The 26,057-nt window shown below is 32.1% G+C and overlaps 4 protein-coding genes across 4 annotated transcripts in view; 2 read left to right on the plus strand and 2 right to left on the minus strand.

The window, feature by feature from the left end:
* Window positions 1–4,478, minus strand: part of LOC126889391 (putative serine protease F56F10.1) — a 90,204-nt gene extending 85,726 nt beyond the window's left edge. The window contains exon 1 of the mRNA XM_050657651.1: window positions 4,221–4,478. The gene's annotated coding sequence lies outside the window, so the exon portion shown is untranslated. The remainder of the gene's footprint in view (window positions 1–4,220) is intronic.
* A 16-nt stretch (window positions 4,479–4,494) lies between these two features.
* On the plus strand, window positions 4,495–5,644 carry LOC126889392 (THUMP domain-containing protein 1 homolog). The gene has a single exon (XM_050657652.1). It carries the CDS (start codon window positions 4,691–4,693, stop codon window positions 5,480–5,482), a length of 792 nt encoding a protein of 263 aa, XP_050513609.1. The 5' UTR covers window positions 4,495–4,690; the 3' UTR covers window positions 5,483–5,644.
* A 3,950-nt stretch (window positions 5,645–9,594) lies between these two features.
* Window positions 9,595–21,921, minus strand: LOC126889814 (ubiquitin-related modifier 1). The gene is made up of 5 exons (XM_050658478.1): window positions 21,600–21,921; window positions 21,473–21,543; window positions 10,584–10,665; window positions 9,822–9,870; window positions 9,595–9,770 (listed from the first exon to the last, which is right to left on the minus strand). Exons 1-5 carry the CDS (start codon window positions 21,620–21,622, stop codon window positions 9,702–9,704), a joined length of 294 nt encoding a protein of 97 aa, XP_050514435.1. The 5' UTR covers window positions 21,623–21,921; the 3' UTR covers window positions 9,595–9,701.
* A 700-nt stretch (window positions 21,922–22,621) lies between these two features.
* Window positions 22,622–26,057, plus strand: part of LOC126889811 (negative elongation factor D) — a 124,613-nt gene continuing 121,177 nt past the window's right edge. Inside the window, exon 1 of the mRNA XM_050658472.1 lies at window positions 22,622–22,712. The gene's annotated coding sequence lies outside the window, so the exon portion shown is untranslated. The remainder of the gene's footprint in view (window positions 22,713–26,057) is intronic.

Genomic DNA, 26,057 nt, shown 5'->3' on the forward strand with positions numbered 1-26,057 from the left:
GCGTGTGCGTTAAGCGATGTGCAGCTCTAAGAGGAGACCGGGTCTCCTTAAACCACCCTTAAACGCTGCTGCTTGGCTACGCGGAGCATTAGCAAGTGAGATTTTCCGGCCAGCAGCCTCCTCTGCGATTTTAGGATCCCGACTACAAATAATGAAAAAACTAAAAGTGCGAATTTTGTGCTGAAATTTGGTATGTGGGGTTAGAATATTATTTGGAACAACTTGTTCAAATAACTTTTTGCAATATCTCTAACGCGAAGCAAAGTAAACAAAACAGTGTAGCGTGTGTAAAAAATTTATTCTGACCAGCCGCCACTGGTTTTCAGGTTGTCTTCACTCCCTACCGGCTTCCATTGTAATATTTTCTTTGTTATTTTTGTATCTTCTTGTCTCTGGACATATCCCAGCTATGACAGTCTTTTACTTTTCACAAATCTTACAATATTATACCTTCATCATACCCTTCATTCAATTCATTAACCTCGTCGTTTTTCCTGATTCTCTATGTGCTGACAGTCTTTTACTTTTCACAAATCTTACAATATTATACCTTCATCATACCCTTCATTCAATTCATTAACCTCGTCGTTTTTCCTGATTCTCTATGTGCTGTCTTCCTCTTGCACCGGTTCATATATTTTCTCATTATCTTTCTCTCGAATGTCCTGAGTTGGACTTCATCTTTTTTCGTCAATAAAAAATAGTTCTGCACTAGTGCGTTCAAATCATTCCCTCAAGTTTTTAAACTAGGATATTGTTAGTCTTCCCACATTTTACTTTCCTCAAATTTTTATCCCCTAGTTACTTCCACATTTAACATTCTTTGAATCCATGATATTTGTAGGATTCTTCTGTAACATCAAAATTTTCAAAGGCAGCCAATTTATTCAGATGCACTTTTATTTGCACCTTTTATATACCAAACAGTAGTTATCACTAACAACAATACAATTTCAAAAACCTATAGCTTCCTAATAAAGTTCAACAAAAGAAGCTTCAAATATAAATAAACAATAAATATTTTCTATTGCTTTTACTTCAACCAAATTAGTTAATATTCTATTTTAAATTGATCAATCAGTTTGTTGCAAATACATATCTGCAAAACAATAAAAATAATTTAGAAGGAAAAAATATAGTTTATTTAAATCACTTCCACTTTTGTTTTCATTACTTTATTGTAGCTTCAGTCATCTTTAAATTACGGGCCCATATGCTACTCAAAATTTACTAAATACCCTGCTCATTGCAAATATTTTGATAAAATGATAAGTACAAAAGAAAATTATATGGCAAAATATACCCCATGTAAGTTTATATAAAGTTTTATAATATTGTTATAAAACAAAGAAAAACGTTTCATTTCAAATCATTTCTCTTTAATGTCTTTTTAGATCCTTTTTATATCTAGTTTACCTATGTATTCTGCCCTACTCAGCAAAAAGAGGATAAGTATCTGTAATTTATAATATTGTTTTATACATTCATACAATAATGAAATATCAATGAGTTGAATTGATTCTATATTCTTCTATTACTGTATAGGACAATTTATTATGAGATATATACATACTTCCACAGTTGCCTCTGGAGCATGTATGAAGGTATATAATTAATAATTAAGATATTTAGACATTACTATCTCATTTTTTGAAAAAAATTGTAGATCCTCTCTTTTCGCTTAGCAGGGCAGTATACTAAGTCATCCTTCCTTTTTCTTCTCATCCTTTTTTGCTTTTCTTTTTTAGCATTGTTTGTTTCAATCTTCATCATCCAACCAATTTACGTCCACTGCTGGACATAGGTCTCCCCAATTGTTTCCACACTTCACGGTTTTGTGCTGATTGTTGCCAGTTTTTACTAATCCGCTTAATATCATCTGACCATCGTGTCCATCTGCCTACACAATGTTTCAATCTCGCTAAGCATTTTTTAAATAATTCCTATAATCAGCTTCTACTCCAATCAAGCTCACATTTACATTCTTGATCTTTCTTTAATGTATTGATTAAAGTTTATAAGTTAATGTCACACACAATGAAAATTTGAGGTGGTAACCGTAAAGGGGTGGTTAAGGAGAGAGACATCAATAGGAGAAGAATAATTTGGAGAAGAAAAGGGAGTTATTTTTGGTATTTATAGATCTTGAGAAGGCATATGACACGGTTCCTAAATGAGAGCTAGTGAGATGTATGAGATAGAAATGGGTTATTACCTGTTAGTGGCTGCAACGTATGTAACAACAGGTCAAAAACAAAGTATATCTGGTTGGAGAAACAGGAATGATTGGGAACATAGAGTTGCCTAAGAAAAATTCGAAGGAGTGGGAGTCCTTGGCTTCTACATAACGGAAAATGGGACACTAGATTGATAAATTTCCCACATAATACACACTGGTTGGTTTAACTAGAAGCAAATAAGTAGGGTACTATATACTATACACACCAAGAGTGTGGTGAGACCTACGTTGGGGTATGATGGTGAAGTGTGTACTATAAAGAAGATTCAAGAAAATAATGTATGTAGCTGAAGTGAGAATGTCACGGTGGATGCTAGGGAAGACTACATAGGGACATGATCAGGAACGACTTGATTAGAGAAAGAGCTGGGGTGACTACAGTCTCAAAAAAGATTTAAAAACAAAGACTGTAATGGTCTGGTCTCGGGTCTGGTAACGTTAGATGTAGAAATGAAAACTATGTAGGATGACAGATAGACCTGTTAGAAATTAATGGAAGGAAAGGTAGAGGTAAACCGAGGAGAAGATGGAAGGATTGTGTGGCAGGGGACTTGAGAGAGAAATGTTTAGGTGAAGAAGACACAATGAACAGACATGAGTGGGGAAGAGAAGTAAGGAATAGCAGCCTCTGAAAAGCTGTTAGAAATTGATGGAAGGAGAGGTAGAGGCAAACCGAGGAGAAGATGGAAGGATTGTGAGGCAGGGGACTTGAGGAGGATTAGGTGAAGACACAATGAACAGAGACGAGTGGTGAAAAAGAGTAAGGCATAGCAACACCTAAAAAGGAAAAAGCTGAGGAAGACGAAGAAGAAGATTTGAATTGATATGTGTGATGTGTGTAAGTAAAGTACTTTTTTTTTCCTGGAAGCCGTCTGTTGTGAACCGGTTGTACTGCAGCCACTTGGCTTATTGTACATCTTCCATTGTTTATGAAACCCATTCCAGAATTCTGGAACCCTGTACCAGCTTGTACAGGTCTAGTGGGTGGGTGCCATATAAATTTGGAGTCATTTCGATGTCTCCGAAAAGTGTTTGCCGCCTCCGATCCAATGCCTCACAGTCATGCAAGATATGGTTGACTGTTTCAGGTTCTCTGTTACAGAGTCTGCAGCTCAAGTCTCCATGAAACAGCCCCATTGTATGTAGGTGACCCTTAACTGGCGCATGTCCAGTGAGGAAACCTGTTATGACTCTGAGCTGATTCCTGCTTGTTTTTAGCAGTAACTCAGCTCTACTAGCACATATCCGTCCGATATACATCTTGCCATGTGTTTGACCGGGTACACTCTCCCAGTGTGAGTTGTGTTGGCTTCGGATCCAGTCTTTTTTTCGTTCACGGACGGTGCTTTTTGGCACTCCCACGGCCGGCTCTGGACCCAGGTATTTTGTAGCTGATGCTCTCTTGGCAAGTGCATCAGCTCTTTCATTGCCGTATATGCCCCGATGACCTGGAACCCATACCAGTATAACACTGTTATGTTGTGCCAGTCCATCAAGTTCTTGTCGACATTCCCACACCAGCCTAGAGTTCACCTTAGGGCTTATAAGAGCCCCAATGGCTGCTTGGCTATCTGTGCATATGTTAACCCGCTGCAGTTCGAATGCCCTCAGATTGTTTTCTCTTGCACACTGCAAGATTGCAAAAATCTCTGCCTGAAATACGGAGGTACATTCCCCCAGTGGAATAGAAATGTTGAAATTTCCACCACTATAGAATATTCCTGCGCCCGAACCGTCTGCAGTTTTAGACCCCTAGTAAAGTACTTACACTTGAGTTTGCTCTTTTGAAATATATAAACAAAAATTCTGGTAAGAGTTCATGTTTATCCCATATATTTATTAGTATTTTATATTGTATTAATACTCTAATGTATATTAAATAAAGTTTATTTATAATCTTAAGAAATCAACATTTCCCAAAATCTGTAGAGTGTAGACAATCTAATACATATAATTTTTATTTAATAATACTATACATTACCTATTTATCACCTATTTTTTAACTATTCACAATTTGCAAACTAATCTGAAGACTCCTCACTGTTATAATTTAATAATGAAAAAAAATGTTTATATAAACTTTGGACTGGATTATCAAAAATAGATTTAATTACTAAAATATTGATTGCGTTTAGACAGATCTACTCTGCATACAAATTCCACTATTTTCACCTTTTTAAGAAAGTAAAATATAAAACGTGTAGACCAATTTTGTACAAAAATTTTTAGCTTTTAAAATAAAAACACCGGTAAAACAATAACAGGATGTCCATATAACACAACAGTCAAAGTCAAGATCGTTAGCTTAAAAGAAGAACGAGGTAGTTCAAACAAATCGAATCATAAAAACGAAGAAAATGAATTTGTTTTTAGGTTATAAAATTGTTTTTGAAAGCTTTGAATTTGAAAGTATTTTGTAGAAATTTTGTATTTTACATTTTTCAAGTGAAGATGAGTAAAGTTCAAAAAGCAAAATACAAACCTTTCAACAGAAAACAAGGAAGATCCAGTTTGGATATTAATTTAAAAGGATTTTTATGTAGTTGTAACAGCAGAGAAAAGGAGTGCATATATGAAGCTTACAATTTATTAAATAAGTATGCGGATATACTATACCCGGCACAACCAGAACCAGAAGAGACGCCTGAAGACAATACCAATAACTCTGAACCATCAATAGAAGATGAACTGCAAAAGGAAATATCTGCACTAAAGTCAAAGAAAAAGAGGTTTCAACAGGTGGAATCTGGTGCCAAAAATTTTCTTTTCATTAAAACCACCTTAGAGAACCCTGTAGAATTAGTACATAAAATTGTATCAGATATCAAAATTAATAATACTGCTCAGACAAGATTTTTGATAAGACTAATTCCAATTGAGGTAACCTGTAAAGCCTATGTTAAAGATATATGTACAGCATTTGAACCTCTTGCCGAAAAATATTTTAAGGAGAGTCCCACCACATTTTCAATTGTCTATAATCACAGAAATAACAGTAATGTTAATAAAGATGAATTACTGAAAGCAGTAGCCGAAATAGTATCAAATGCTAATCCCAGCAATAAAGTTGATTTAAAAAATGCCAACGTATCTATAATAATTGAAGTTGTTAGGAGCATGGCATTAATTGGGGTAGTTCCTGAGTTTTTTAAGTATAAGAAATACAATTTATTGGCAATTTGTGACACAGAACAAGTTGTAGATCAGCAGAAGGATGAACCAACTGATGAGCAAAATGAATAAGAGTATTAGAAAGAAAATTTAAATCTTATTCTATAAATATAATATGGACCTGTAATGTTCTCTAAACATGATTTATATTTTTATTACAAATATTTGTCAATAACTGTTGAATTTGGAGTATTTTCTGTTTACTTCATTAATAAATCTTTTTTTCAACAATTATATTGTTCTATCTTTATAATAATAATTACAGCATTGAACCTAGTACGCTCATGGCTTGATTGACCTTTCTCCTTCATCTGTTCTTTCTTTCATCCTCCAATTTGTGACATTGACTCTTTTCTACCTTGTTCTGGGTCAACCTCCTCTCTCGATTTCCTCCAATTGTACTTGATAGTAGCATTTTCGGTAGGGCATCCTATGCATGTGTTCTAGGCGTTTGTTGGGGTAATTGTTCTTATTACTCCTAGTATGTTGGGCTCTCAGATCTTAATTTTTTGTCCTTCTGATCCATACACTGTTCTCCATATTTCCTCCAAATATTTTCCTTAGTACTTTTCTATTTAATGTCCATGTCTCTGATGCATAAGTTACTATAGGCCTGTTCCGGAAACGCGTATTTAAAATCGAAATTAAATATTAGTGCGCCAGACAAAGAAAATGTCGATTCATTGATTCCATTTTTATTAGCCTGGCGGGCAAGAAATTGGCCTCGTCTCATCACCTCGCTAAAAAATTTAGTACCCTGACTCAATTAGAGTTGTACACATGTGTGGTTAAAAATTTGTCGACCATACGTGAAAATTGTATTTTGTTTTGTTGTTTTGAATAAGTGTTGTAATCATTATCTTAACTCCTTTAGTGTTTTATACAGGAGTAAATAGAAAATAGAAAAATCACCTTAATGTTCAGTTTGTCATAGATAGACTATTGGAGTCTACTTATTGTATTTGTGGAGTCTACTTATTGTATTTGTGGAACTTAACAGATTTGTGGTGTTTGGGCTAAGTTTGAGCCATAGCCGTTCGAGAGTCCTAAGCCTAAGCCCTAAGTTCGAGGAATAATATCCTTGACTTGAAACCAGCCACTGTGGAGTGCAATGGGACTGGTATATGTAAAGAACTTTTAAATAAACATTTTCATACTTAGAAATTTACATTCATATACATTTTGATTCCATAAGAGAGGTTCTTTTTTAATTTAATTATCGTTTGTATTTTGTAACCTTTTTGATCTAGGATAATTAAACCTTTACTTTCTCAACTCGATTTATTAATTTAATCTTAGTTAAAGGATTGCTTAGATAGAACCTTTTACCACCTCTTTATGGGGTGTTTTTTGAACCAAAGCGTTGGTAATTAATATACAATCCATAGAGGTCATTGGGACCTTTTTTAGTTAATAACAAATTGGGAATTTAATCCCCAGTTTGTCCAAGGCCTAATAACCTTTCTGTATATTCTTGATTTGGCACCTCTTGATATACTTCTTAGTAACCTATTTAAAGCATAAACACACACATTTGTTCACTTTCATTAGTCTATTTTGAATTTTTTCTTGTATATTTGGTTTTCACGTTACAATTGTTAATTTATGTTCCTATTATTCGAACCTCTCAAATCTTTATCTATTATTACATATTTGTTTGTACTGTTAAATACATAACAGCTTGGTCTTACGTATTCTTGGTCTGTGCAGTCCATGTATTTTGTTTTTATGTCATTAATATAATAGTCCTTTTTTATGGCTTTTTCTTCTAATTCTTATTCTTTAATTCCATATCCATATCACTTTTTATTTGCTTCTTACTACTATTGTTATATTATCGGCAAATGCCAGGCATTGATGCCTTTTATGACATAATTCAGTTTCTGTTTATATTGGCTTCCCACAGCACATTTTCCATGAGGAGACTAAAAAGAATATATGAAAGTGGGCCACCTTGCCTTACTCCTTCATTTACATACTAGGAAACTCTACTTGGTTCTTTGTTCTTCTTAGTGTTAGTTGTATCACTATAATACTTTTTCTGCTTATCTCTAGTTCTTCAAGTGATTTATTCAGTTCCTTTAATTTTACTTTATTGAATGCTTGTTTAAAGTTTAAATAATATAATGGTTGGTTTCTGGTACTGATAACTTTCGTCTATCATATTGCTTCTGACCATTCTTTTGGTAATTGTTCTTCATTCCATATTTTTGAAGTTATACTTCTTTACCGGCGATAGAGGGTGATTTTTTTATATGTTAAAACCTATCAGCCCGGCGCATGCGCATTATAACTTTGTTCTGATTGGATGTTCAAATGACATGTCAAAAATTATCCGATATGGCAGCTGTGGTTTGGAGGTAAAGGTAAAGGTAAACAAATGTATAATATATTAGTTTTATTATTGTGAGGACAGAAACAAAAAAGTTTATAATATTGTAGTGACTTTTAAATAGTTTTTAAAAGCAACAGGTACGTAATAATTGTTAATGTATCATGGGTATAAACCTACCTATTTGATCTGCCAAAATACATAGTATGTAATACTTTTATTTATATAATTTGATTACCATCAAAATTTCTATCAATATTCACCTAATATATTGTTTTTTTACTCTATGTTTTGTTGTATTTTTTCAATTCTAAATCATTTCAATTCAAAATTAAAATAATTTGATCAATTTTCAAAATATCAAAATATCACAAAGTTTAATCCGTTTAGTTAGTCGATCTTCGTAAATAATGACACATAGTGTCCGTGGCTAAGCGGAGAAGGCGAGTGAATTCCAATACCAACCGCTCTTATCAGCGCTGGTTCGAGTCCCAATAGAAACTTTCTTTTTTGTTTTTTTTTAATACATTTTATGATTGTAAGTATATTTATTATATAATTGTATTTTCAGAAAATACGTATTTAGTTAAAAAAAATTTCGACAATTAATGTTCAGACATCATTTGTGGCTTGTTTAATGTGTTTGTGTGTGTTTTATTCTTTTATTATTTTAATTTTTGGCACTGTTCTAATAAAAATGTTTGAGAAGTAGTAAGTATAAATTAGTTTAATATTTAAACAAAATATAAATAAAAAGTATATTAATTTCGTTTAAATCATATAATAGAAGTATAACTTCTTACGTGCGTACAAAGTACACACATTCTTTTTTTTATTAATATTTCATATTACAGTAGAGTCTCGCTAATCCGAACTTCGGTGATCCGCTTAATCCGAACAGAATTTAACAATATGGATTTAGAGACCAACCAACTTTTTGTTTTGAAAAACTGTGTTTGATCATACGTCTCAGATGAATTTGTTCTTGTATTAAAGGGTTCATTACTTTCTTCTTATTATCATAGGCTCTTACTACGTTCAAAACGAAAGTACTTGACTTAATGATAGGCATATTATTTATGTTATTTTCTATTAAAATGGTGTTTTAAGAAAATCTGTTTAATTGGAAAAATTCGGTAATCCAAAATGGGTTCAATCCCAATTATTTCGGATTACCGGGACTCCACTGTATTTTCTATCAGATGTTATTTGGTTATTTCCTGGACTTTTAAAGCTCTCTATAATAGTCTTAACTTCTTCCCTACTGGCAGGCATTTCGTCTATATGATTTGGATTTATCTGTGTACTTAGATATTCTTCCTCATTATCTAAATTTACTTCCAGATTTTCTTTTCCATCCAGCAGATGTTCGAACTATTCCTTTCATTCAGCAAATGTTCTATTTTTATACTGATGATAAATTTTCTTTTCTGATAGTGCTTAATTATGTGGTGTCTTTACACTTTTTGTTTTCAGTTTTTGAGGAATATTTATAGTAGAAGTTTGTTGCACTACTAATATACAGCTTCCAGAACGAATCACGGCCAGTGACAAATACTGTTGTCGGTCGTACACCCTCCTAAGCTTAGAGGATTTCTCTCACCGACCATAGTTCGCTCTGGGAGTTGTACTTACTTATAAATTTTCTTACCATGTCAACTGTACATTATGCCCCGTCATTTTTTACTCTCCATTATTCTCATATTAAGGTCCTCAAAGTATTCAACATAGTGAATAGAGAGACCTAATTTCTATTTTTTTTTATATTAGTATCTGTTCTCTATTATCTCAATTCTTTATTTTTACAGTATTGTGTTACCTAGCCAATAAATATATTTTAAATAAATACATCTTTTCTACTTAAAAATATGTATTCGTAAAAAATAAGCAAATACAGCCAACAAAATGTATTTATATCCCTGTACATATATTATGTTCCTATTTACTGCGCCTAAAAGTTTATCCCCCATGTAAAGTAGATATAAAAATAATCTTGTCATTTGGCTGTATGAGGTAATTGACTGTGTCCTAAAAATAATACAATATAGAAATTTAGAAAACAGTTAACTAAATATTTACCATCAGTTCCCAATCTGCATCATTAACTAGAACTAAAATTCCTGGACGTCTAAAATAAATTTTAACAGAAACGTTAATGAAATTTGAACATACATAAAATATGTATAGTTCTTCCATTATATATTTGCACATGCATGAAACTAGTCTCGCAAAATTAAATCGTAGTCCATAGAAACCACAATAAGTTAAACAAGCATAAACAATACGGCATATCTTTGGTACCTTGTTTACTATGAATTTAGACGTTTATTATTTTCAGTGACAGTGACATTAGCGCATTTGTTGTTTATTGGAATTTATAATTTGTATTGTGTTTATTTTATAAAGTTATATTGTGTTAAATATATTATAACATAGTTAAATATAAATGTACAGTATAATTTTATAAAATATATCCACTGATAATAGCCATTTCCTAATTATTACATTGACAGTACATATCAATAGGGCTTTTCATCGATTGTCATTTGTTTCGAGCTTCTGTCGTGTGACACATAATATTAATATATCTACGTCATACGTCTTTGGTTTGTATCATTGTTATATGCCAATAACGTATGACGTAGATATATTAATATTATGTGACACATGACAGAAGCTCGAAACAAATGACTGTGAATGAAAAGCCCTATACTACATATCCACCATCTTTCACTGTTTTGATTTAACTCGTTTGCAAATGAATCATGATATTTGTGCAACGACATGATGGAACAACTATATTATTGAAGTTTTATCTTTTACATGTAATTAAATTCTTACACAGATTTGTCTTGAAGAAATAATTCGGGTCTTTCTTGTAACATATTATCTTTCATCCATATTAATAAATTTCCAATGGTCCCTAAAAATTAAAGACATTTTTTATCCTTGATTTTATGAAAGCATACATACAAACATATTTGAGGCTATCAGAACAACACTGGCCTAAGCCCAAAAAACGAAGTTTTGAGATAAATGCAATCTTTGCATTCATATTTCCAGTATATATGTTACAGTTCAAGTTGATTATCCAGTTGGAGTTGACTCCAATTAGTTGGAGTCAACTCTAACGGCTGGTTTCAGTAAAAGTTGATTATAAATATAAAATGAAGATTTATATTCAACATTTACTAGTAAAAGTTATGGAACGAAGAAAAAATGCCGGAAGAATGGTACAAAGGACAAATTATCACGATTCATAAAAAAGGAGATCAAAAGATGTGCAATAACTACAGAGGACTGACGCTATTAAACACAGCATATAAAATCATGTCCGCCTTAATACAACGAAGACTGACCCCTACCACGAATATCATAGGACACTATCAATGCGGATTTGTTAAGGAAAAGTCTACAACAGATGCCATACATACGATGAAACAAATTATGGAAAAAGCACATGGATATAAAATAGAAATTGAACTGCTTTTTATAGATTTTCAGCAAGCATTTGATACAATAAAAAGATCAAAATTAATGATAGCTCTGAAAGAAATGGGAATACAAAATAAATTAAGAAGATTAATACAAATGACAATGAGTAAAACTGTAGTTAGCATAAAAACTCAAGTAGGCGACACAGAAGAATTTGTCATCAATAAAGGCGTGAGACAAGGATATTCATTATCAGCAACTCTGTTTAATCTTGCCCTAGAATACATCGTCAGGAAGATCAACAAAGGCACCCTCCGAACGAGAGAAGGACAAATAATAGCATACGCTGATGATATTGTTCTAATAACAAAAAATAGAAAAACAATGGAACGAATTGGTAACAGAAGGAAAAGTAATGGGATTAAAAATAAACCAAGAAAAAACCAAAATAATGAGATTTGACAAAAACTTTGAAAAGAGAAAGGTTAGAGTAGGAGAACACACTTTTGAAGAAGTCGAAAAATTTAAATACTTAGGAATATTAATAACAAACAATGGAGAAAGAGAAACCGAAATCAAAGAAAGGATTATTACAGCAAATAAGAGCTTCCATGCAAATAAAAAATTACTTAAAAATAAGTTATTGAGTAAGAAATCAAAAATGAAAGTATACAAAACAATAATTCGACCGACGATGATGTATGCAGCAGAAACTCTTAGCATGACAAAAAAAACAAGAGGAAAACCTTAGAATACAAGAAAGAAAAATACTAAGAGCAATACTAGGACCAATAAAAATAAGTGACAATGAATTTAGACAAAGAACGAACCTTGAGCTACTGGATGAAATTAAGGAAGATATAGTGTGTAAAATAAAACAGCAAAGAGCAAAATGGCTAGGACACATATGGAGATCCGGATCAACTACGACGATATTCTCAATATTGGAATGGACACCAGCTGGCAAGAGAAGACGTGGAAGACCAAGATCTACATGGTTACAAGAAGTAGTAAGTGATCTCAACAAGGCGGGCATACGACATTGGAAAGAAAAAACCAGAGACAGGAAAGAGTGGAGAAAAATAACCGAGAAAATTAAATAACGAACATGAGGACTGATCTACCTCAAACCATAGATCTAGAGAGCGTAAGCGGCGTAACCCCTAAAGGGGTGTTTAGCCACTATATATATATATATATATATATATATATATATATATATATATATATATATATATATATATATATATATATATATATATATATATATATATATATATACTAGTAAAAGTAGACTCCAACTAGGAAAAGTATACTCTTCCCAATGCCATTTAGTAAAAGTTGATTCTGATTCACACAAACAGCCGATTCTAGAAATTAAATGTGACTGAATATGTTCAAATTAGTCTAGGCTGTATCGTCGCCCCCGTTAAGTAAATTACTCCGATTCGAATTTTTTGCACAAACTGACTCAAAAAGAGGTCCTTATAACAAAGCTACTGGGTGCCAGGCAGTACCTTGATCGATAAATTGTTTTTTAAACAATTTTTTTAGACAAATTCACAAATATAATTTTTTCACTTCGAACAATTTTTTTTTAGATCATTTGGGTTATTCTGAACAAAAAAAAGGTATTTTGTGATTTTTCTCTAAAATTGATTGTTGTCGAGTTATACGCGATTTAAAATTTGAAAAATGCGAAAATAGCCATTAATAACTCGGTTAAAATCCATTATTATGAAAGTCAGAAAGTGACCAAATCAAAGTTTATAGCCCCCTCTACAAGATCCAGCAGAAATTTTTGTCACTATTTTATTACTAAGCTTTATCTTTAATTATTAACAATGAGCACTAAGTGCGCATTAGGCGGCCGTCAATGGTGAGTGCTAAAGAGATGCACCATTCCAGCCATCCAATGGTGAATCTCACTCGCACTCACATTGACGGCGCCTCAATACACGGTTAGCGCTCATTGTTGATAATTAAAAATAATATCTTATTAATGAAATAATGACAAAAATTTCTTCAGCATCTTATAGAGGTAGCTTTAATCTTTGATTTTTTTAGTTTCTGACTTTCATATCTAATATATAACATCGTATGGCATTTTTGCCTTTCGGACAGTTCCGGCGCCAATTACATCTTTAACCCTGTTTCAAGTAACTAGTGTCGATGTACACTAGCCCAGGGGGACCGACTGCTTAACGTGCTCTCCGAGGCACGGTGAGACGGCTCGTGTTGTTATTGAAAATGAAAATGGTTTGTCTTTAGCAGGGCTCGAACCCATGTGCGCTGGCGTATGAGGCCAGCGATTATGCCGTTACTCCACGGCCGCTCGCTCGACTTTCACAATAATTATCTTTAACCGAGTTATTAAACCTTGAAAATGGTTATTTTGGCGTTTTTCAAATTTTAAGTCGCTGATAACTCGACAACAGTCAATTTTAGAGAAAAAAAAAGGCCCAACGGATCTAAAAAAAAATTGTACAAAGTGAAAAAACTATGTATTTTTGCGAATTTGTTTAAAATCATTGTTTATCGCCAAACTTCACTAAAATCATTCATTATTGTACTCATTTGCCCTCATTTTCGGCAGTAAAGTAACACTTTGTTGTACTGAAAGAAGAATGTTACTTTACCTGCCGCGATAATTAATCAAATTAACCGAGATTGAATGTAAGTGGTCAATGGCAGCAATCGATTATTTATTTGAGTGAAATTAAAATTTATTTGTGTGTGTGTGTGTGTGTGTGTGGAAAGAGATGGCATTAGACAAAGCGTCTTTTTGCCACAGAATTTTGTTATAGATATGTTTAAATTTTTATCTTAGAATCATTTATAAACTTGATTAAGATATTAAATATAGATTTGTCAGAATAAGATAAAAGATTGCTGATGCTAACTGGAAGGCTAATGTTAAGGTTAATTAAACCTAAATATAAGTTTTGAGTCTGATCCCTATGATTAAGACAATCCAAGAATACATGGTTCAGATCCCCGATGTAAAATTTATTTACTTTAATTATTAAAAATATTGTACAAAATTTATCGTATTATTAATAAAATGTATGTCAAAAAGTAAAATTCTGTAGTGTTTCGCAATTATACTCATACAAAATAAATCAAAACTTTACAGATTTAGTAATTAGGTAGGTATACAATAGAGAGTTATCAAGTAACCCTAGGAGAATACGGTAACGCTATTTTACTGTATACTTTACATGTTATTTATAACGTTACCGTATTCTCATAGAGTTACTTGATAACTCTCGAATATAGGGCTTTTCATCGATTGTCAGTTGTTTCGAGCTCCTGTCATGTGTCACATAATATTAATATATCTACGTCATACGTCTTTGGTTTGCATCATTGGATATACCAATAACGTACGACGTAGATATATTAATCTTATGTGACACATGACAGAAGCTCGAAACAAATGACTGTGAATGAAAAGCCCTATTGATAACTATCGATTAAACATCAAAACCGGCCATCATGCAAAAGTCATATGTCATTACTGTCATACGAATTTTTTATTTCGTCTAAAATTAAAAAAATTTCCTCAAAGTTGTAAGTACCCACATAACAATGATGTTCGCATCATGTTCTAAGCATATCCTACCAACATTCGTCGAAGTATATCCTTTTTAGTATATGCGTAGTACAAGCATAGCATGTACCATAAAAAACATTCTAAATTTCATGTTCTTTGCATGTGCCTCAAAGAATATTCTTGCACCGAATATACTGAGCACATTAAGTGTTAATGTTTTTTATGATTAACGATACAATTTTGTACGCACCACCTCAATACTCTTTATCGAACGCGTCTGTTCCTCTGCTCGTAATATCAGACTCGTTCGATAAAGAGTCACTTTACTGACTGACTTTACTGAAATTGGTTAAACAATTTTTCGACCGCGGTACCGCGTGACACCCTGTGTATTTGTTATAAGGATTGTTATACGGATGTATTTCTTTAAGTAAGTTTGTACAAAAAATCGAATCAGAATAATTTACCTAACGGGGGCGACGTTACAGACTATACTAATAAGTAGTTGAAACGGTCAAAACAAAGAAACACACACTCATCAAAAATGCACTTGAGATTCTCGTATAATCAACATTTACTGAATCGATCCAGGAAGAGTCAACTACAACTAGTAAAAGTTGATTTAAATTTTTAAAATCAACTCTAACTGAGAATCAACTTGAACTGTAACATATACACTCAGGTGCAAAAAAATCCATCCACGGAAAATTTGGTCATTTTTGATGACTCGAATTTCCTAAACCTGTTGACCGATTTAAGTGATTTTTTTACCATGTTATAGCCTTATTCATTAACAATATCGCTGTAATAGCTTTTTATCCAATACATATTGTAATATTATTTGTTCTTTGTGTTGACACTGTTTATGTTTTTGCTTTTGCCGTTGTAATATTTTTTTTTTGTAATAATATTTTCTGAATTGGGCTTGCCCGTAAATAAATAAATAAATAATAATATTGTTGCTAGACAGGTAAACTGTCATTGTATACCGGGTGTACGAATCAAACTGTTTTTTTCTCAATGTTCGAATCACCCTGTGGACTATTCTAGCATTTATAAAATACTGAAATTAAAACCCAACTATAGCCTCTGGTTTTCTTAACATTCTGTTTTTAGATTCATTCGCTTATGTTGGATAATAAAAAATTTAGGTACTTTAACAACAGACCATGTTCGTCATCAGTACAGGGTGTTTCTAAATAAGTGCGACAAACTTTAAGGGGTAATTTTACATGAGAAAATAATGAGAGTTTGCTTTATAATCATATGTCCGCAAACGCTTCGTTTCCGAGATATGGGATGTTCAATTTTTTTTACAAACTGACGATTTATTTATTGCTTTAAAACCAGTTCAGATATGCAAATCAAATTTGGTGGCTTTTAAGACGTAGTTATTGCACATTTTTGACATATAATTAAGAATTTTATATTCACCATTGGCGTGCATCCGGGTAATATGATCGGTCATAATACCCCTTTGAGCACTAATAGTGAATATTAAATTCTTAATTGTATGTCAAAAAATGTGCAATAATTACGTCTTAAAACTCACCAAATTTGATTTGCATATCTCAACTAGTTTTAACCCACATACTACTACTGTCCTTTTAAAAGGCAATCGATCTATTTCCCTTAAATTGATAATTTAAACTTACCGTTGATATATGGCACCTGCGGGGTTTACTGTCAAACATATCGATCAAGATCTTTCATCAGTTGCTCGCTTTAAAAGTTTTTTTACGTACCGGCATAGCTTTGTTTTGTTTTTTAATTAAACATGGATACTGCTAATTGGAGGTAAGTTTTTTTTAATTACAAATCAAATGTGGGCGTTTTACATGATTTGCTAGTCATTGCTTTACTTACGTGTAACTATAGTGAAAATATTGCTTTGAGTTTTTCATTACTTTCTTGTGTACGGCCATTTTTGTTTTGTTCTTTTAAAAGGACAGTAGTAATAAGCACTACAAAATGGTTATTTTTTAGGAAACAGCTAAAATTGCATGAGTTAAATGCAGAACTTGAGATAGATGAGATTCCAACGCCTCCTGATGGTGTAATTCTTTTTTTCTCCAAACAATGCAAATGATAATATAACAGATTGCGATTCAGGAGACGAGGATGCCACAACGATAGACCATTTACCAGGAAGCCAGCTGACAAATGACGTGGAGTTTATTTTCGACAATCAAGATCAGAGTGCAGTAGAGTCGGATTCCGACGATGACGACGTACCTCTTGCCACACTACGCAAAGAAGAAACAAAACCATCGATTATTCTCGAAAAACTAGAATCTGCACAATGGCTTATAGGTGATCTGTACCAGAATCCTAAAGATGTTTACTGGAGACCAGAAATCGGACCTAAACAAAATCGCACGCCATTACAGCTCTTCAGGCTATTTTTTGACCACAACCTATTCAATATGATAACAACATATGTATACAAATACATATGCGGCACAAAAAAAACTTGACTAGTGATGTTACAGATAATGAAATTAGGTGTTTTGTGGGTGTGCTTATTTTGAGTGGCTACGTGGTGTTACCAAAAAGATATATGTATTGAGAAAATCGTGATGACAGTCACAATGAAAAAGTCGCTGGAGCTCTATCGAGAGGTAGATTTTCCCATATAATGAAAATTCTTCATGTGTGTGATAATAATAGTTTGGACAAAACAGACAAGTTTGCTAAAATACGGCCATTATATGATGCATTGAATAAAAATTTTTTAAATAACACTCCTTTCGAACAAGAACATAGCCTAGATGAAGCCATGGTACCATATTTTGGAAGGCAGCCTACGAAACCATTTATACGAAACAAACCCATTCGTTGGGATTATAAGCTTTGGATGGATACTCTTCGTCTAGGTTATATTGTATGGTTTACACTGTATCAAGGCAACTCAGTGCAAATACCAGCCTCATACAAAAACTTAGGTCTTGGTTCATCGGTTGTTTTGTCTTATGCAGATGTGCTTCAATCACGCTGGCCAAAAACGAGATTCCACCTTTTTTTTTGACAACTTCTTCTCATCCATGCATCTACTAAATGAGTTAAAAACTAGAGGTCTTTTCGGTACAGGTACAATAAGGGACAATAGAACACTAAAATGCCCCCTATTCGCTCCAACAGCTATGAAAAAAAGGAAAGGGGAACTTACGATTACAGATTAGATAAAAACACAGTAATTGTCGTTTGTCGCTGGCACGACAATAGTGTCGTTACAATTGCATTTAACTTTTGTTTAGTAAAACCACATCACTTAGTCAAACGGTTTTCATATAAGGAGAAGAGACACATTTTTGTTTCTCAACCAAATATGATAAAGCAATACAATTCTTTTATGGGTGGCGTAGACCGCTATGACCAAAACATTAGTCTTTATCGGATCTCTATAAGAGGGAAAAATGGTACTTTCCGCTAATAGTACATGGAATTGACACAGCTATTCAAAACGCGTGGCAATTGGACCGAAAAGACGGAGGAACCCTTGATCAACTTGAATTTAGAAGGCAAATAGCTTGCAACCTTCTGGAAACCTACAAAAAAGATACCAAACGCGGCCCAACAAGACGGAATCCCAACACAGTCTTACTTTCAAGATATGATGGTATGAACCATTTAATTGTTTATCAAGAAAAACAATCTCGTTGCGGACTTTGCAAGAAAAAGGTTCAGTTCTTGTGCGAAAAATGTAAAATACCATTACACCCTAAACCTTAGACCATAAAAACTGATAGACACGCCGCGATGCTATTCTCTCGTCTCGAAGAGTGAAGCCAACATAAAACGATTCACACAGCTGTGTGTGACGTCAGTTTACGGCAGAAAACGTTAGAGGTTAGAAGTGTTTATAGGCGTGGTGAATTAAAATAGAGTATATTTTCTACATCCAGTAACAAATCAAAATATGTAATATTTGACCCTCCACATATGTTAAAACTTATTCACAATACTTTAGGTTATTTAGGTCAACAAGCATGTTCATGCTTTTAAGACTTCTTTTACGTTTATTTCATTGTAAGTAAACTGAAATTGTAAATTATTGTAATAACTATTGATTTGAATAAACGTACCTATATTATATTACAAAACATTTTTTTGACGGGAATAATAAAGCGATTATATGGAAATATTTGGAAGAATTAGTAGACATTCAAGAAAAGGAAGGCCTTCATCTTACAACTAGGATAACCCGAAGGCATTTAAATTGGCATAAGGAAAAAATGAAGGTGAAATTAGGGAAATGAAGGGAATACATTATTTGAGAAATAAAAGCTCAAAAGAATTTGTACATAGCGAAGCTACTCAAAATTTCATTGAACAAATTAATGATATTTTTGATATTTTAAATAGCCGAAATTTATTGGCAAAACACCTAAAATCCAGTTTACAGCAGCACAATAAACCAGCGATTTTTCAAAAAATTAAAGAATCTATAAAATATCTTAGATCATTTAAATGTTCCATCAATGGTGAACCACTATAATATCCAAGCCAAAGAAAAACGGGTTTTATTGGTATGATCATTAGTTTAAAGTCACTAATGGGAATTTGGAAAAATTACTTGGAGGATATGGATGGAGGTCTGAAGTTCTTTAAGTCTATAAACTTTCTCAAGATAAAAATTTTCTTTAGTTCTATTGGGAGTCATGGAGGTTACAACAACAACCCAACGGTAAAACAATTTAAAGCTGTATATATAAAAGACTCTTAATGCACACAAGTGTTAGAGGATCTACCCAGGTTAATTGTATAGAACAGATGCGTTCCATAATTTTAGCAATAACTACAACAAATACTGTGAAAATGAAAACAGATGATCATCAACTCATTGACAACTTTATAACTGATGAAAATAATAGGGAAACAACAACTAGTAACCATGATTACACTGTAAATAATTTAAGTTTTTCAAAAACATTGTCAACTTATGTTTGTGATGTTGCTGACTATATCGCTGGGTTCATAGTTAAGGAAGTTAAGAAAACATTCAATTGTGACATATTTTTGTCTACAATTGAATGTGATAATTTACAATCTCCATTCATAAGACACAAAAATTATAGCATATCAAAAAAAAATTAATTCAACCTTCTAAAGACGTCATTCGTATTTGCAAAATTGCTGAAAGCCAAATTAGATTTATGTACAATTCACAAAAACTTGAACGATTCTAAATTAATGAGAAAATATGTACATACAAAGAACATATGTTTGACCATGATTTTGAAACAAACCATTTGTTTAATCTAATAAAGATAATTTGTTTCCATTATTGCAACATCAGATTGTACCACGAAGGTGAAAAACTACATAATGTAATAAGAGTTAGAAGTAATTTAACAAAAGCTATTTTGTTTTGTGGTCAATAAATTAATAGATTTCCTAAGATAAATTAATAGATTTTTTCACCTAACCTGAAACTTCCACCCAAAAGAAAATTACCCTCCTTCAAATTTATTTTTGATTATCAAACAAGAAGAGATATACCAACGATATAATAATATGTACCCACTTTTAAATAAAACATTTATTTTTACAAAATTACTTTAAGTCAAAAATATTTATTAAATTACTTTTCTAAATTATTTCTCTTCCATATTTTTTACAAAATATTGAAGTTGTATCAAAATTAATCTAAAATTGGGTAATTTTATTAGTGCTTTGCTAAGAATCCAAATGAGTTCTTGCCGTATTGTGACGTCACTTTCGCGGAAGGTGTTTGCTTCAACGGTTCGGTACAAGGCGTGTCTATCAGTTTTTATGGTCTAAGCCCTAAACAATGTTTTAAGGATTTCCATACTTTGTAATTATTTTTTATTAATAAAGTTTTACTTTCTAATATTTACTGCTTCTTACTGCTGTCCTTTTAAAAGAACATGCCATATTTTGACAGCTAATGCAAAAATTATTATTTTACTATTTTTTGTCGTTAAATAAGACACTTTTCCTTATATTTCCTTTAAGTAAAGATAAGAATTGAAAAAAAATGGTTTCAGTAATATGTGGGTTAAAGTGATAAATAAATCATCAGTTTGTAAAAAAATATTAAGCATCCTGTATCTTTTACACTTAAAATTAGCCCTTAAAGTTTGCCTCACTTATTTCAAAACATCCTGTACTGATGACGAACATGGCTAGTTGTTAAAGTGCCTAACTCTTTTTTAACCAACGTAAGCAACTGAATCTAAAAACAAAATGTTAAGAAAACCTGAGACTATAGTTGGTTTTTAATTTCAATATTTTATAAATGCTAGAATAGTCCACAGGGTGATGCGAACTTTGAGAAAAAAACAGTTTGATTCATATACCCGGCATACAATGACAGTTTATCTGTCTAGCAACAATATTATTACAGCGATATTGTTAATGAATAAGGCAACATAAGGAATAAGTATAACATGGTAAAAAAATCACTTTAATCAAAAAACAGGTTTAGGAAATTCGAGACATGAAAAATGACCAAATTTTCAGTGGATTGATTTTTTGCACCCGAGTGTATATTTGGTTAAGGGAACAAGAAATTATGTAGCCCCATCTAGCCAAATATAGAGTTAGGCCCCTGTTAATCCCAAGATCTAATGTTGCTGCTTTTAGTTGTGTGTGTGTTTTGTTTTATGGCACTGGAGTAAAGCAAGTTAGCTTTTATTTATATATTAATCTAAAAATGCTCAATTTGTGGCTTAGGTGGCCACTGTTACTCTGAAGGCCTCATTTATATACTAACAACTATTTTCTTTTTCTGGTAAATCTACATCATGACTTTTTTTATTTCCAAATAACAGTTCCGCACCTCCACTGAAACGAAAAAAATATAATTATTGGTTAAACAATATTAATAAAATAATAATTACCCAAATTCTATAGAAATTTTCATTGTTATTTCAAATTAAAATTTCAAAAACTTGGAAACAGCAATTTTGTAAACATAACCCATAACCCTACTCTTTCTTCTTCTTCAATCTCAATCACAGATCACTTAACTCTCTTAGGAGGTAGGTGATCTGTGATCTCAATCATTGGCTGCGTTCACCAGAAATAATCGGTTTAAGCGTTGATTGAGGTTTAAGTTTCAACTAAACAGCTATGTTGCAGCGCTTTAAAACTACGTTTAGTCTGGTGAATGGTATTTTTCCGTTTGACACTTTCACAGTTGGTTTTTTTGTGTTCCCACCTGTTCTATGTATGAACCTAACCTAAAACGAGATTCGTTGTTTTTGTTGATTTATTATACTTATCGTTCAACGATAAATTGGACGTATCTTAAACAAATTTAATTCAAAAATGGATAATATACTACCTTTATTGATGTTTGAGAATGAAATGAACAAGAAATAATTTTTGGTGCTGCTGGCTGTGCTGGACTTGGCAGAGCAGGACCATTGGATGAACCACTACCATAAATAAATAATAATTATCACGTAAATATGAATTATGTTGAAAATATTGTTCATTAATACACAAATTTACAATTTCGTGAGCATATACAATTATGTATCTCCTAAGTTTCAATTACTTTATAATTAAAACCATTGTAAAATAAATATTTTCAAATAATCGCGCCATTACAATATATTTCTTAAACACGTTCAATATTGAAGCGATACAAATACTACGTTCAATAAAATGGCGACCGCTTCGTCAATACGTTGAAGTTTAGCCTAAATTGACGTGACGTTCACCCGAAAAATCTTAAACAGTTTCAGAGCGCTGACGTAGCGCACTGGTCTGGTGAACGCACCCATTGTCCCGTGTTCCTTGTTGTCTTCTTGTCCCTACTCTAGTCTTTATACGATTACAGTCATAGCCACCTTTACTTAGGAGACGTTAATTTGTCCAATTAGGGAATCCAACGATCTGTCAAACTATTCCAATATGTCTGGCGATTGGCATGCAATACATTGAAGGCATATGATAGTATAGTGTTATTTTAGTATTTTAAAGTAATTTTCGTATTTTATGTCCATGTAAGTATTGCTAAATACTTCTGTTACATAGTAACAAATATTGCTTACGTCAATAAACTTTAATAAGTAGTTAAAAAGTTTTAACTAAGTAATTTGGAAGATTGAAGAAAGCTAGGTTAACAAATTTTATGTTTTATAAGTTTAATAAAAAATAATATTGAGCATCCCTAAAATAGATTTTAGGTAAAATCATCGGGGTAATATATATTTTATTATTTTAGGTACTTAGTAATACCACATTGTATCTTAAATTTGAAATTTTAATTTAAATAAAGTATCCAATAAAATCGCTTGTGTGCAGTGTTGCCAGAGAAATTTTTGTAAATGCACCGGAATGACTGGAATAGTGACACAAAGTACTAAACCAACACATTTTGTACAAAAACTTAAAAAAACATCGTTTAATATTATTTGAAGCAAATTTCTTATGTCACAAAATTTTAGGTTTTTACTTTAGGAGACTTTAGTATCAAAAGTTTGGTTGTTAATTGTATCAAATTGGTACAATTTTAACAACTCTGGCAACGCTGAATTGCCTGCCATACGTCCTGTCATTAAAAATCACGTGGTTTGGATTGCCTAATTCGTTCCTCTATTTGCGCATGTGCAAGCAATGTCATATAAAGGAATCTTTTATTTTGACAATTGACATTAAATATTTTTGTAAATTTGTAAAAAATTATAAAAATAACTTTTAAAATGTGCTGAAATTCTGTATAAAATCTGCTGTTACCTGTAATGTAGATAAAAAGTAAAATAAGATCATGGAAAAGAGTAAAACGTTGACTTTAATTAGTATTTTGTCATTTAAAGAACAGAACAACATAGAACATAACCGATAATAATCATCCTGCAATATAGAAGTACATTTAGAAATAAATACTCTATTTTAGGAGTTGTTAAATACTTGTGCATATTATGGGTATATAAAATGGGGAATTTATGGACAATGTATTGCTATCCAGTTCTCAACTACAGCAGTTGAAGTGCTTCCATTATAAATATTGCTTGTTATTGAAAGATTTGGTATTTTGAAGAGATTTTTCATATTGATATGTGAAATGAGATGCAATGCAAGAAATCTTTTGTTCAAAGAATATCAGCTTTACAAATATTGCAGTTGTTTAGAGAAAACATTGAAATACTGGCAACTGAGCCTGCGGTTATTTAATGGAACAAGCTGTGGCAGTACATTTTTAACCAGGAGAAAATCTAGTGCAAATATTTATGTGTGTGTTTGTTTGTTTTAAAATCTTGCCATTTAAGGCAAATACAGTAAAAATTCCGTTAACCGAAATGTCTTGACAGTTTAAATAATTTTGTCAATAAAAAGTAAATTAAACAGCAATAAAATTAAGCAAATTGAACATGTTTAGAGTGTTTTTTTTAGGAATCTTCTATTTTCTTTTGTGTTTCCCTTCGACAACGATGTTTTGTAGCTCTATCTCTCCAATACTATGTAATTTGATAAAAGGAGAATACAAAAAACAATGTTATTTTTAACCGAAATTCTTGTTATCCGAAACAGCCTCCCCCTCAATTATTTCGATTAATGGAGGTTTTACTGTAAATGGCTAATGTTGATAATATATTATTTTTCTTGGATTGCAGTTTGTTAATAAATTTATAAATATGTACATACATGATATTGGTGTTTGATTTATTGATTTGAAATGATTTTAAGTATCATTTAAAGTATGTTATATCACATTCCGTTAAAAGAACTTCCACAACTAGCAAAAATGTATGATAAACAAATTGTTTTAAAGGATAAAAATAATAATAAAGGAATTAGCTGTATGGTGGGTTTTTTATAGTACATTTACATAAACAAATGCTGACGGCATGCAAATGAAAGTGTAATTAATACTTTTGGTTCAAAACTTTATAGATTCTAATACATAAAGGATTAAAATTTAAAAAATAAATACTTAAACCTTTGTTTTATTGTATTAACCTCTTTATATTGTTAATACCATTTGGATTGCATATCAACCAAAGGATAACATGGAACAAACACCTCCAAATGAAATGCAGGCAGTTGGATCTCAAGTTCAGACAAATGTACTGGCTCCTTGGTAGGACATCCAAATTGTCATTAAATAACAAATTACTACTATACAAAGCCGTGTTGGTCATAACTTTGATTTTATATTATGTGTTTGTTCCTTAGTACCCATTGTTTACTGCTATTTGTTGAATGATGTACAATTCTATCTTGAAGTTATTTATGGCATGGGTATTTCTGTCAGTGTATGTAACATATTATGTAGACTGCCAATAGGATTTTTCAGCCCTTCTCATTTGTTTAGAACTTCTGTTCCTAATGTCGTATATTAATATTATACATGGATGATTATAAGAACTATCAACAAGCTCGAAACAAATGAGAAGCGTTGAAAAGTCCTATTTATGTTGTGTTAGGATGGGATGATGAAATGTGTCAGTATTTTGTATTAGATAAAAAAAATAGCAAGTTGTCCGAATCATCATTGTAAATCAAAAACAGGTCTTTTGAGATATTAGACTTTGGCATTCATTTATCCAACGTTGTAATAGGCATCAAGAAAAGAACAAAAAGAAGAGAACAATACTTTGGGCAACTTGCTACTTTTTTTATCTAATACAAAATACTGACACAATTCATCATCCCATCCTAACTATTAGGGTGGCTATTAGAGCCACCTCAGAAAATTTTACATTTGTTTAATAATGGTATGTAAATTTTTTCTTTATACGGTCCACGTTGCCTTTGAAACTTTAGAAATGGATGGTATGCTTCTGTTGGAGTAATTTAGTGTTAAATAATAAAGTTTTTATTTCTACTATTTTCCTTGGTGAGATGTACCACTAGTGTAATGAACGTGCAATGTTTACTAAATTCCCAAAAAATTGTATAAGACTGTCAGAATATCACTGGAGAGCAATGGAAACTCTCAGAGTTTATTATAACTGTAAACACCAAGAATACAAAATAAGAGGCACACGAGTTGCAAGCTAGCTGGGCAGCACTGATAAACAAAGGCATCTCAGTCACGCATTACCACTATTGTCGGACTATTATTTATTGCATTCATTAAGTGCAACAAGACAGTCAAATGGAAACAAACGCATTAATATATTATACACTTCAATAATATACCCTTTCTCTAAAACATTGAATTTTACTACGTGGCTCTAATAATTTGATCACCCACTGTATGTTACATAGACTGACAGAAATATCCATATCATAAATAACTTCGAGATATAATTATAGAATTGTACGCATCATGCAACAAATATATATGTAGCAGTAAACAATGGGTACAAGGAACAAACAATTAACAGAATCGAAAATCAAAA

The sequence above is a fragment of the Diabrotica virgifera genome, chromosome 8 (genome assembly GCF_917563875.1).
Source record: "Diabrotica virgifera virgifera chromosome 8, PGI_DIABVI_V3a".
Lineage (NCBI taxonomy): Eukaryota > Metazoa > Arthropoda > Insecta > Coleoptera > Chrysomelidae > Diabrotica > Diabrotica virgifera.